General features: G+C 75.1%; 2 protein-coding genes across 6 annotated transcripts; one reads left to right on the forward strand and one right to left on the reverse strand.

Moving 5' to 3' along the window:
* Positions 1 to 4,047: 4,047 nt before the first annotated feature.
* LOC142363831 (uncharacterized) lies at positions 4,048 to 7,629 on the forward strand. 2 transcript variants are annotated; one of them, XM_075440809.1, is made up of 7 exons: positions 4,048 to 4,224; positions 4,397 to 4,480; positions 4,948 to 5,036; positions 5,571 to 5,756; positions 5,910 to 6,047; positions 6,227 to 6,419; positions 6,790 to 7,629. In XM_075440809.1, exons 1-7 carry the CDS (start codon positions 4,158 to 4,160, stop codon positions 7,125 to 7,127), a joined length of 1,095 nt encoding a protein of 364 aa, XP_075296924.1. In that variant the 5' UTR covers positions 4,048 to 4,157; the 3' UTR covers positions 7,128 to 7,629. The 2 variants fall into 2 exon arrangements, with proteins under 2 accessions (XP_075296924.1, XP_075296923.1); XM_075440808.1 differs by lacking the exon at positions 4,048 to 4,224 and having other exon boundaries at positions 4,393 to 4,480; positions 4,763 to 5,036.
* Positions 7,630 to 8,064: 435 nt separating this feature from the next.
* AFMID (arylformamidase) lies at positions 8,065 to 11,707 on the reverse strand. 4 transcript variants are annotated; one of them, XM_075441158.1, is made up of 11 exons: positions 11,627 to 11,707; positions 11,413 to 11,503; positions 11,214 to 11,318; positions 11,094 to 11,142; positions 10,852 to 10,937; positions 10,710 to 10,782; positions 10,257 to 10,354; positions 9,398 to 9,476; positions 9,020 to 9,149; positions 8,672 to 8,776; positions 8,065 to 8,499 (listed from the first exon to the last, which is right to left on the reverse strand). In XM_075441158.1, exons 1-11 carry the CDS (start codon positions 11,654 to 11,656, stop codon positions 8,470 to 8,472), a joined length of 876 nt encoding a protein of 291 aa, XP_075297273.1. In that variant the 5' UTR covers positions 11,657 to 11,707; the 3' UTR covers positions 8,065 to 8,469. The 4 variants fall into 4 exon arrangements, with proteins under 4 accessions (XP_075297273.1, XP_075297274.1, XP_075297272.1 ...); XM_075441159.1 differs by lacking the exon at positions 10,257 to 10,354; XM_075441157.1 differs by having other exon boundaries at positions 10,257 to 10,782.
* Positions 11,708 to 11,761: the final 54 nt, after the last annotated feature.

An 11,761-nucleotide genomic window follows, 5' to 3' on the forward strand; every position in this document is an offset into this window, starting at 1 on the left:
ACAGCCAGCCCCGCAGCACGGCCACCCCACAGCACAGCCCCGCAGCACGGCCAGCCCCGCAGCACAACCACCCCACAGCATGGCCAGCCCTGCAGCACGGCCACCCCACAGCACAGCCCCGCAGCACGGCCAGCCCTGCAGCACAACCACCCCGCAGCACGGCCAGCCCAGCAGCACGGCCACCCTGCAGCACGGCCAGCCCCGCAGCACAGCCACCGCGCAGCACAGCCACCCCGCAGCACAGCAGCGGCAGCCGAGGCTGCTCCGCGCCTGCCCCGGGCAGTGTCCCCCCACTGGCTGCGTCCCAGAGGCCGTCGAGGGTTCGGCTGAGCTCGGGCTCGCTCGGGCACCGTCTGCGAGCGGAGCAGCTGCCAGCACACAGCCCGCAGTGCCCGGGCCCAACGCCACAATGGTGCCGTCGTGCCAGGACAGCAGCAGGCAGGGCTGGCAGAGACGCAGCCGTGTCCCTCGGCCGCCTCCGACCCCACACAGCCTGGCACCGGTGGCATGGCGCGGCGCGCTGGAGGCCTGGCATGGTGTGCTGCAGGCATGGCATGGCGCGCTAGAGGCCTGGCACGGAGCGCTGGAGGCATGGCATGGCGCGCTGGAGGCCTGGCCATGCCCCTGGCAGGCTGCGCCAGGAGCCCAGCACGTCCCAGCGCTTCCAGGCATCGCTCCACGGTTCCCGACAGCAGGAAATCACTTGGCCGCGCCGCCCCGGCCCCTCCAGGGATGATTGATGGCGGCTCCCCCCTGCCCGGGTGGGAGCGGGGCCCTCCAGGCCGGCCAGCCCCAGCACGCGGGATGAGCTACGGCAGCTGGCAGCACAGTCACAGCACCCAGGACGAAAACACCCCTGAGCCCACGGCGAGCGCGTCGGGGTTGCTGCCAGGCCCTGCCGCCGGTGCCCATCACCAGCACAAGAGACCCACGGCACTGCCTGCACCCCCGGCAGCCCCATGCCCGCAGCCCCGACCCGCAGCCCCAACCCGCAGCCCTGTGCCCACCACGCTGTGCCCACAGCCCCAACCCGCACCCCTGACCCCCAGCCCTGTGCCCGCAGCCCCGACCTGCATCCCTGTACGTGCAGCCCCGACCCACAGCCCTGACCCCCAGCACTGTGCCCACCACCCTGTGCCCACAGCCCCGACCCCCAGCCCCGACCCTGCCGGCTCTGCGGGGCCGGGAGCAGGGCGCTGGCCCCAGCCCTGTCCCCGTGCCCTGTCCCCGTGTGTGCCGGGCAGGCGGCCGGGCCCAGCACAGCGACGGCGGAGGGGGCAGCGCCATGCCGGCCCCGACACCCGCGGCACGGCGGGGGCTGCACGGGGGTCCCACCCCTCGCTGGGGGGGGCCGGGGCAGGGGGAGCCCGGCCGGCTCCGGGAATCGCCCCGGCGGCTGCCAGGCCTGCGGGGGGGCGGGGGGAAACCCGATCCTGCGCGGCGGGGCCCGGGCTACGCTCCTCGGCCGCGGCTCCGCTGGAGCTTGGCCCCGGGGGGGCTCCGCCGCGGCGGGATCGGACCACAGCCGCCGGCCCGGCCCCGGGAGAGCCCCCGCAGAGCCCCCCAGACCCCAGGCGAGCCCCCCAGCCCCGGGAGAGACCCCGCCGAGCCCCCCAGACAGGGGAGAGCCCTCCCAGCCCCCGGGCGAGCCCCCCCATCCCGCCGACCCCCCGGGAGAGACCCCGCCGAGCCCTCCAGACCCCGGGCAAGCCCCCGCCGAGCCCCCCAGACACGGGAGAGACCCCGCCGAGCCCCCCAGCCCCCGGGCGAGACCCTGCCAAGGCCCCCAGACCCAGAAGAGCCCCCCCCGAGCCCCCAGGAGAGACTCTGTTGAGCCCCCCAGACCCGGGAGAGCCCCCGCCGAGCTCTCTGCCCAGCCTCCCTGCCCCTGGCCGAGCCCCCCCAGCCCCCGCCGAGCCCCCCAGCCCCCGCTGAGCTCTCGGCCCGGCCCCCCCAGCCCCCACTGAAGCCCCCCAGCCGCTGCCAGGCGCTGCGCGGTCAGGGGGCTCACGGGGTGCCGCAGCCAGGGGAGCCCCGAGACGGTCCCCAGCCCAGTGCCCCAGGGACGGAGCGGGGAGGGCAGGGTGGGGGGGGCCCTGCCATGCTGCGAGGTCCTGCAGGGGCTGCGGCCGCTCCCCTCAAAGGAGCCCCCTGCGCCAGTGCAGACCCGGGACCCTGGCCGGGCTGCTGGAGGGGCTGCCAGCCCCGAGGCACCCCCCCGGGGCTCCAGAGCCAGCGCTTGCAGGGCCTGAGACGAGAGGCACAGCCAGGAGCTGCCCCCACGATGGACGCAGCGGCGGCCGCCATGGCAGCTCCCTGGGGCACCCCGGGGCACCCCTGTCAGCAGCTGGGCGAGCGGCCGTGGGCCCCAGGCCGGGGTGCTCCGTCCGGCCCTCCCCGAGGCAGCGGGGGAAGCGGCGCTGGAGCCTGCCCTGCCCCGGAGCAGCTGCCCCGGGCGCTGTGGGGGTCCCCAGGCCCCCACGGCCGCGCTTCCCCCCAGCCCTCCACCTGCGGCCGGGCGAGCGGGCTGCCCGGCGCTTACGGGAGGAGGAAGCTGCTGGGAAGGCAGCGCGTGCGGCGGGCAGCGCTGGGGAGGCGAGGCGAGGCGAGGCAGCCGGCGCAGCTCGGCTGTCCGTGCTCCCAGGTCCAGGGCCAGTAACGGGAAGCGTCTGCGCTCAGTGACGGTAAATCAGATCGGGGAGATTAGAGGCCTTTTTGCCTAATCATGAGCAGCTTGAAGTTGGAGGACAAGTTCCTGGAACAAAGAGGAAATGGAGGCAGTAAATAAAGAAAAACTGTTAACATGTGGCCCTGCGTGTGAAAAACGTCTCTGTGAAGGAGTGTTTATGGCTCGCTCCTCTGCGGGGCAGGCAGCGCCGGAGCAGGCGGTGGGGCCCCGTGCGCAGGGCAGGCGGCCGGGGCAGCCGCGAGGGGTTCCTTGGGGGGGAGGGCTGGGGGGGCCAGGGCCCATGGCGGTGTGTGGTGGAGCGAGGAGGAGCGCGGCAGCACAACGGGGCCGCGGCGCAGGCAGCCGGACTGGGGCTGTCGCGAGGCTACGTGCGCGGGGCGGTGGCACAGCACGTGTGAGCGGGGAGGCCAGGCAGCACGCGGCCCACCGGGGAAGGGCCCACCCGACGGCGCCTGCCCCATGGCTCCCCTGCCAGTGCCTGGAGAGGTGCCGAGCGCTGCGGGGCTGTGCCCCCTCCCCACCCGCAGCACGACGCGTCTGAGCCCGGGCTCTCCCAGCAGAGCCCCGTGGCCGTGGCCGGGTCTTGCCCCATGGACCACCGCAAGCCCCCAGCCGGTCCGGCCCCACGCAGGGCAGCTGGGGGGGTCTCACCGCTGTCCCGGGCACGTCCGCTTCCACTCCAGGGGCAGCGGGGATTCCTGCCGGGAGCCGGACACCGGCGGCCCCCTCCCCAGTGCAGGCAGGGTGTCGAGAGCTGTGGGGCTGCCCACAGCCCGCACCAGCGCGGTGGCAGTGCGTGCCGGCCCGCGGTGCCGCAGGACGCGTGTCAGCTGTTCCCAGGGCAGACGCGGCCAGGAGCTGGAACCGATCCCCAGCATCAAGGTGACCCCGTGGCATCCCCGCGGGCAGCAGGAGCGGCGTGGCGGGAGCAGCACGGCGGGAGCAGCATGGTGGTAGCAGCATGGCGGGAGCTGTCGCGGCTCGGCACGCAGTGCCACGGGCCTGTGGACGGACTTGCGGGTCCCCACGGAGCCACGGCCGAGCGGGCGCCCAGGGCCCTGCACCCGCACTCCCTGCGGCACGACGCCCGCCACGGGTGCTCCGGCAAGGCGATGGGCTGGGGGGGAGCCGGGGGGGGCCGAGGGGGGGCGGGGGTCTCGGGGCAGCACCCGCCCGCGTCCCCCCGCGCCCCGCCTGCCCTGCACCGTGGGGGGGGGGGGGGGCCGCGCTGCGGGACAGCCCCGGGCCGCGCTCGGTGCCCGCGCGTGTCCCAGCCCCGGCGACCCCGCCCCCCCCGCGCGCGCTCGGGGCGGTCCCGGCCATGTTGGCGGTGCGGGGCGCGCGCGCGGCGGGGCGGCTGCCGGGGGCGGGGGCCGGGGTCCGTGTGCGGACCCCCCCCCGCCCCGCCGCGCGCCCGACGCGCGCCGTGGACCTGCGGAGCGACACGGTGACTCGGCCCTGCGCGGGGATGCGCCGCGCCATGTCCCGCACCGCCGTGGGCGACGACGACTACGGCGAGGACCCGGCGGTCAACGGTGGGCGGCGGGGACCGGACCCCCCGCGGCCCCGGGCCCGGCAGAGGCGGGGCCGCACCCCCCCCCAGCCGGGGTGAGGAGCCCGCAGCGGGGCTTCGCCGGGGCTGGGGGCGGCCCGGGGCCGGCAGCCCCCCCCTCACCCCCCCGGCCCCCGTGCCCGTCCGCCCCGCAGAGCTGCAGCGCCGGGCCGCGGCCGTCCTGGGCATGGAGCGGGCCCTCTTCGTGCCCACGGCCACGATGGCGAACCTCATCGCCGGTGAGTGCCCGGGGCCGTGCCCCCCCCGCCCCGGGGCCGTGCCCCCGCCCCGCCCCGCCCCGGGGCCGCCGGGTCGCGACCGGGGGTGGGTTTGTGCCCCCGACCCGTGGAGGGTGCGGAGGGCGGGAGCGGCCCCGCTGCCCCCCGGGGTCCCGAGGAGGGAGAGCTCCGCTCCCGCTCGGGGAGCGGCCCGGGGAGCGCTGCGGGAGCGCTGCGGGAGAGACCCTGTCCCACCCGGGCGCTGCCCCTCCCCCCCCCCCCCCCCCCCGCTCTGACCCGCAGCAGCCCGCTCCTCTCGGCCCCGGGGCCGCCCCCCTCTCCGTGCTGCGGCTGAGCCTCCCCCCGCCCCGTTCCGTGTCCCCGGGCCCGCTCGGGCCCCGCGCTGCTCCCTTCACCTGCACCCGCTTCGCTTCCCCGCGCTCCTGTGTGCGGGGCCGCCCCCCCGCCCCGCTCCCGCTGTCCCGCAGTGATGTGCCACTGCCGCTGCCGCGGGGCTCAGCTGCTGCTGGGCCGGGACACGCACCTGCACCGCTACGAGCACGGCGGGGCCGCGCAGGTGGGTGCGGGGGCTGCGGGGCGGGCTGCGGGGCTGCGGGACGGACTGTGGAGCGGGATGCAGGGCTGCGGGACAGGCGGGCTGCGGAACAGGCTTAGGGGCTGCGGGGCGGCGGGGCTGCGGGACGGGCTGCAGGACGGGTGGGCTGCGGGACAGGCTTAGGGGCTGCAGGGCGGGCTGCGGGGCTGTGGGGCGGGCTGCGGGACAGGCTTAGGGGCTGCAGGGCGGGCTGCGGGGCTGTGGGGTGGGCTGCGGGACAGGCTTAGGGGCTGCGGGGCAGCGAGGCTGCGGGACGGGCTGCAGGACGGGTGGGCTGCGGGGCGGGCTGCGGGGCTGCGGGGCGGGCGGGCTGCGGGTCGCTGCTGCCCTCCGGTGGCTGCCGGTTCCGGTCCGGGCGGGCGGTCCCTTGCTGGGCATCAGCCGGTAGCCAGGGCCCGGGGCAGGGGAGGGGGCTGGGCACACCCGGCCCGGGGGAGGCCGGGACCCCCGCGCCCCGTCCCGCTCAGCGCTGCTCTCCCCCCACCCCGGGCGCAGGTCGCCGGCGTCCACTCCCAGGCGCTGCCGGACCTGCCGGACGGCACCTTGGACCTGGACGGGCTGGAGGCAGCCATCCGCGAGGCCCACGGCAGCCGGTACCACCCGCGCCCCGAGCTCATCTGCCTGGAGAACACGCACAGCTCGGCGGGCGGCCGGGCGCTGCCCCTCGCCTACCTGCGGCAGGTGGGAGCCCGCGGCGAGCCCCCCGCACCAGCCCTGGGTGGGATGGCACGGCCGGGTCGCCGGGGCCTGGCCGAGGGGCTGGGAGCACGGCTGGCCTTGGCGCCGGCCGCCCCGGGGGTCCCCGGCAGCCCGGCTGCTCCTCTGCGTCCCCAGGTGCGGGGGCTCGCTGACCGCTACGGGCTGCGCCTGCACATGGACGGAGCGCGGCTGATGAACGCGGCAGTGGCCCAGGGTGTGGAGCCGGCTCAGATCGCCCAGCACTGCGACTCTGTGTCCCTGTGCTTCTCCAAGGTGCTGGGGCAGGGAGGGGGTCCCAGGGGACAGGCGGGACCACCACAAGCCGGGACCTTGCCTGGTTCGGGGGCGTCGCGCTGAGTGCCCGGCTTCCAGGCTGGGGCATCCCCGCACGTCCCGGCAGGGGCACGGGCAGCCGCCGCGCAGCCCCAGTCACTGTCCCGGTGGCTCGGCAGGGCCTGGGTGCCCCGGCCGGCGCGGTGCTGGCGGGAGGCAGCGAGTTCGTCGCCGAGGCCTGGCGTGTGCGGAAGCTGCTGGGCGGGGGGATGCGGCAGGCCGGCGTGCTGGCAGCCGCTGCCCGCGTCGGGCTGGAGCATGCAGAGGCCACGCTGCGCAGAGACCACGACAACGCCCGGCGCTTTGCTGAAGGTATCCTGGGGCCCTCCGCGCGCTCTGCCCGGCTGCGCAGGCTGCTGGGTCCTGCCCTGCCTGGCAGCTCGGCGTGGGTGCAGCCTTATCCCCCCACCCCGCGCTGGCTGGGCTCAGCGCACCCAGCACCGCCCGGCACTGCCGCGGGTGGTGGTGGCACGGTCGCCTTCCCTGGGCTGGATCTCCAGCCAGGCAAGGAGGCTGCTGGGGTCCCTGCCTGGCTGGGGTGCCGGGACAATGCCGTGCCCGTCCCCACGGTGCGCAGGGGGGGAGGGCAAAGGGTCCCTCCGTCAGCCTGGACCTGGGGCAGCGGTGGGCAGCGCTGCAGCCGGGCACCGGGCCGGCAGCCTCCTGCCCCTGCCTCCCCCAGGCATCCAGGAGCTGAACTCGCCCCTCTGCTCTGTGGACCTCGCGGCGGTGGAGACGAACATCGTGATGGTGAGCATCAGGGGGGGCTGGCCGTCCCCCGAAGAGCTGTGCCAGCAGCTGCGGGCAGTGAGCGAGGAGGAGCTGGCCGAGACCGGCCAGGCTGTCAGCGTCCTGCTGTTCCCCTGGTCGGCACACGCCGTGCGAGCCGTCTGGCACCGCGATGTCTCGGCCCGCGACACCGAGCTCGCAAAGAACAAGCTGGAGTTTGTGGCCAGGAAGTGCCAGGAGAAGCTGGCCCTGGGGCTGTGCCCGACTCCTCCGAGTGCGGGGGGAGCCTGAGCAGCCCCCAGCCCGGGCAGCCGCCGTCCCCTGGGTGCCGCAGGCGGGATGGGGCGGCTGTCCCAGCCTGAGCTCCAGGCGTGTTCCCAACCGGCTGCAGCACCACATCCACCCCCGCGTGCCGCCCTGCAAACCAGCGTGAGCCCAGCCCCGGGGAGACCCCAGCCCAGCCCCGGTGGGAGCACCGCACCCCCCCAGGAGGCAGCACCGTCGCAGGCGTGCCGGAGGGACGGGGGGAGCCCAGATCTCACACCACCACCCCGACTCCTCCGAGGCAGCGTCCCTGCCTCACTCGTCACCCAGCAAACGTGTCCTCGGAGCACCCTCTGGTCCTCGACAGAAGCTCTGCTTCCGTACCTCGGGTCCCACAGGCAGCACCCAAAGGCAGAGCCAGACACCCCCACGCCCAGCCCAGGCGCACCACACGTGCGAGGACGCTGCAGCGGGGGGACGGAGCCCGAGGGGTGGTCAGGGCACAAAATAAACCCGTTCTGGCAGCACGGTGGCTGTGCAGGCCGTGTTCTCCTGAGCGTGCTCCTCTGCTGACAGCGCAGCAGGGACATCGCCGCAGCCCGCAGGTCCCCGCTGAGGGACAAGGGCTCCCGAGGACGTGGAAGCATCTCACGAGTTGGTGCCTGGCCCGGACTGGCCCAGCCAGCTCCCCTGTGGGCTCCTCCATCACCCCCCGCCCGAAGGCCTGCGCTGCCCAGTCCCACAGCCTCCCCGCAGCGGCAGGTCGGCTGTCCAGCTCCCCTGCCTGCCGAGCCTCTCGCTTGCTGGTTGGGCTGTGCCGGTGCGAAGAGCCGGGCCAGGCTCGGTGGTGCGTGCCCCGCTGCCAGCGCCGAGGGGCCGGCCGCCGGATGGGTGCTCTGCGGCGAAGAGCAGACTCTGCCGCAGCCGTGCCCGTGTGTCCTCGCCGGCTCGGCACAGCCCCAGCTCCCCGGGAAGCCGTTCCGCCCAGGCAGCAGTTACTCCGATTTTATTTTTTCACTGGCGATCTGCAGTTTAAAGGAAATTGAGGGAACAAACTTTGCCACCCGGTCGCCCAGACCGCGCGCTGCAGCCCTGCCGGCCCCGCGTGCGCCAGGCGGGCAGGAACAGCCCCGCAGAGGAACACCAGCCCGGCGAGAAGCAGGGGCAGCCGGTGCTCCTGGCTCCGAGCCCCCCTGCCCGGCTGCAGGCTGGACGGGTGGGGGGCACAGAGGGGTCCACAGGCAGCAGCCGCCTGTGCTGCAGAGATGGTGCCGGCTGCAGCGCGGGCAGCAGGGCAGGCTGCGGGCAGGCTGCCGGTCGCCGCCGCGCAGGGCCGTGGTTCCAGTCCCGGTTTGTCCCCGACGCGCCGTCAGGCTCTTGAAATCATGTTCAGAATCACCTGGGACAAGGAACCAAGCGCTGTGAGCCCTGCCTGGCCGCGCTCCCACAGCCCCGAAGCTGCACCCGCACCCGCTCTGCGACGCAGTGGAGCTCGGCTCGGCACGGCCGCCCTGGGCTGCCGGTCCCGGCTCCGCTCACCAAGCGTGGGACGACGGGAGCTCTTTCCCTACCTGGGTGAGGACGTAGCTTTCCTCCGACAGCTTCTCAATGATGTCAAAGTGATCCACGCCAGCGAGGTCGAGCAGGGAGACGGCCCAGCCGGCGGCACGCAGCGCCTGCGGGGAGAGCGGCGCTGGCAGAATGGACCCCGACCCTCGTCCGCCCGGACACGGCAGCAGGAGCGACGGCGCGGCAAGGACCAGCGTCCTCCCCCGAGCTGCTGTTGCCCTCTGCAGCAGCCACTGCCACGGCAGCAGAAGCATCGCTCCGACGCTGCACACCAGCTCTTCACCCCGCCCTGGGGGGTCCGAGCGGGGCGGCCGCAGCAGCGTCCCCGCAGAGCCGGGCCGGGGGCCCACCTGGCCGTACTCCTGCGACTGCCGGCGAAACTCCGGGGAGTCGTGCTGGGCCACAGCCACAAGCACCTCGCTGGCCGCAGGCGCTGCGGGGCGGATGCACAGCATGGGGCTGTTCCTCCGGGCGACCTCCCTGGAAGATATGGCAGCGACAGCCGACGTGGCCCCTCGCTCGGGGAGGCCGTTCTGGCCCGTGCAGCCCCCAGGGCTGGGCAGCGGGGCCAGGCAGTGCCCCCCAGTGCGGCGGGCTCAGCGGCCAGCGCAGAGCAGCTGCAGGGCTGACGGCGTTCGCCCGCAGCTCGCACCGGCCAAGCACCGCACACATGCACGCAGCCTGCCGGTGCCGTTCGCAGCTGCCGTCCCCGCGGCGCGCGGGCTCACCGGCTCATGTTCAGCGCATCGTTCACGTAGGTGTGCAGGATGGGCTCGAGGTCGTAGATGCCGCTCACCAGCACAGCTCCTGGAGGCAGAGGTGCCAGTGGTGAGGGGCCCGGCAGCTCTCACAGCCCTGCCCATGCGAGCCCCCCTTGCACCTGCATCCCCCAGGCCTCAGTGCGTGGCTGGTGGGTGCAGGGCACGCGCACCCCGGGGGGCTGCATGTCCAGGAGCCCAGAGTCACAGAATCCCAGAATCCCAGCATGGCAGGGGCTGGCAGGGACCTCTGTGGGTCACCCAGCCCAACCCCCTGCCCAAGCAGGTTCACCCACAGCAGGCTGCACAGCACCGCGTCCAGGCGGGTCTGGAATATCTCCAGAGAAGGAGACTCCACAGCCTCCCTGGGCAGCCTGGGCCAGGGCTCCATCACCCTCAGAGGGAAGAAGTTCTTCCTCGGGTTCAACTGGAGCTTCCTGCTTCAGTCTGTGCCCATTGCCCCTTGTCCTGTCACTGGGCACCACTGGAAAGAGTCTGGCCCCGTCCTGCTGACCCCCACCCTGCAGATATTTAGAGGCATTTCGAAGGTCCCCTCTCAGCCTTCTCTTCTCCAGGCTGAACAAGCCCAGCTCCCTCAGCCTCTCCTCGTAGCAGAGACGCTCCAGTCCCCTCCTCATCCTCGCAGCCCTCTGCTGGACTCAGTCTCCCGAGTCCTGCACCCCAGCACCCGTGGGCTGCCCGCAGCTGGGGTAACTCATCTCCCTCAGCTCGGCGGCCCCTGCCGCCCCACACGGCAGCAGAGACGGCCTCGCCCCGGGTGCAGACGCTGTTCTCCTTCGGCCCCCGTGCCTGGACATGGCGGCGCTACCTCTGATGTCCGGCACCGCTCCGTACTCTGCCCAGTCCGTGGACAACGCCATGGCTGCCAGGTGGGCCCCTGCCGAGTGCCCGCACAGGTAAAGGCCCCTGGAGAGAGTGAGCCGTGAGGCAGCGCAGGGCGTGACGGCGTGGTGCCTGCTGCCCAGGGACACCCTGCCCCGCGCGCAGGAGCCAGCACGGCCGCCAGCGCCGCAGCCTGGACGGGTCCGCTCGTTCACACCTCCCAGCCTGCCAACCGACGCCTCGTACAGCGACAAGGGAGCACGGCCACAGCCGAGGCATCGACACCTCTGCGACAGCTCGGAGCTCGTCACCTCCTCCTGCTGCGGCCACGGCCACCCCCGCACCCCAGACCGCCCCGGGAGGGAGCTGGGCCCTCGCGGGGATGCCAGCGGCCATCGCAGCGGGACGGGGGGGACCCCGGGAGCCGAGCGCGGCCCACCTGGCCCCGGAGTACCGCTCTGCCAGGAAGGCGATGCTGCGCCGCACCTGCCGCACCATGGCGTCCATGTGGCCTGCGCAGAGAGCGGCGTCGGGCACGCGATGGGCAGCGCGGGCAGCCCCCCCCGCCGGGCAGCACCTACCGTGGGGGGCTGTGTCGTAGCCCACCGCCACCACCCCCACGCCCCGCGACACCAGGGGCGGGGCTGCGAATCCCGACTCGTCCTTACTGCGGGGAACAGCAGGTAGCCAGGCTGCGGGCCAGGGTCTCCGGGGCCGCTCAGACCCTGTGCGCCCGGCGCCAGTCCGGGGGTCGGGAGCAGGCGGTGACAGCGGGCCGGGGGCTCCCTCCCCGCGGGAGCCCCTTTCGGGCAGCCCGCCTCACCTCAGGCACTGCCAGTACCCGCCGTGGATGTAGACCAGGACCGAGAAGGCTGAGCAGCAGAGCCCGGGGTGAGCAGCGGTCCCCGGCCGCTGCCCGCCCCGCCGCCCGCCCATCACCTACGGCCGGAGGGCTCCGCGGGAAGGTAGATGTCCAGCTGCTCCCCCGGCCCGGTGCCGTATGGGACGTGCAGCGAGGTCCGTGCGCCGGCCCGGGCCCGCTGGGTGCCTGCGGGGGGAGGGGGACGCGGGGCCTGGGGCACGGCCGCGGGGACCGGACACCCGGGGCCGCCCGGCCCCGCCGCCCCCGGCCCGCGCCTCACCCGCCGCCGTCGCCGCGAGGTGCGCCCGGAGCACGGCGTCGCTGCCCAGGCGGGGGGACCAGCGGCTGGGGGAGTACTGCCGCTCCAGCGCCTGCCGGGCGACCGGGCACCGGGTGAGGGGGCGACCGGGCACCGGGTGAGGGCACCGGGTGAGGGCCCCGCCGCTGCCCGCGCCCCGGCCGCGACCGGCCCCTGCCTGCCCCGCGGGCCCCACCTCCGCCGACATGCCCCGCCAGCCCTCCATGCCGCGGCCGCTCCCGCTCCCCGTCCCGGTGCCCGTCCCGGTGCCGACCACCGACCCCTGCCCGTCCCGGTCCCGCCCAGCGCCCGCTGCACTCCCGGGGGCGGG

This window comes from Opisthocomus hoazin, chromosome 21, assembly GCF_030867145.1.
Source record: "Opisthocomus hoazin isolate bOpiHoa1 chromosome 21, bOpiHoa1.hap1, whole genome shotgun sequence".
In the NCBI taxonomy this organism is placed as follows: domain Eukaryota; kingdom Metazoa; phylum Chordata; class Aves; order Opisthocomiformes; family Opisthocomidae; genus Opisthocomus; species Opisthocomus hoazin.

What these genes read in the sequence shown, in the direction of transcription:
- LOC142363831 (XM_075440809.1), top strand. Translation starts at nt 4,158, where the DNA reads ATGCGCCGCGCCATGTCCCGCACCGCCGTGGGCGACGACGACTACGGC. An exon ending in GATGGCGAACCTCATCGCCG is followed by an intron (nt 4,481 to 4,947) that starts GTGAGTGCCCGG and finishes GCTGTCCCGCAG; the next exon opens with TGATGTGCCACTGCCGCTGC. An exon ending in CCCTCGCCTACCTGCGGCAG is followed by an intron (nt 5,757 to 5,909) that starts GTGGGAGCCCGC and finishes CTGCGTCCCCAG; the next exon opens with GTGCGGGGGCTCGCTGACCG.
- AFMID (XM_075441157.1), bottom strand. Translation starts at nt 11,656, where the DNA reads ATGGAGGGCTGGCGGGGCATGTCGGCGGAG. An exon ending in AGCGGTGCCGGACATCAGAG is followed by an intron (nt 9,477 to 10,256) that starts GTAGCGCCGCCA and finishes CTCTGCCTCCAG; the next exon opens with GAGCTGTGCTGGTGAGCGGC. An exon ending in AGTCGCAGGAGTACGGCCAG is followed by an intron (nt 8,777 to 9,019) that starts GTGGGCCCCCGG and finishes CTCTCCCCGCAG; the next exon opens with GCGCTGCGTGCCGCCGGCTG.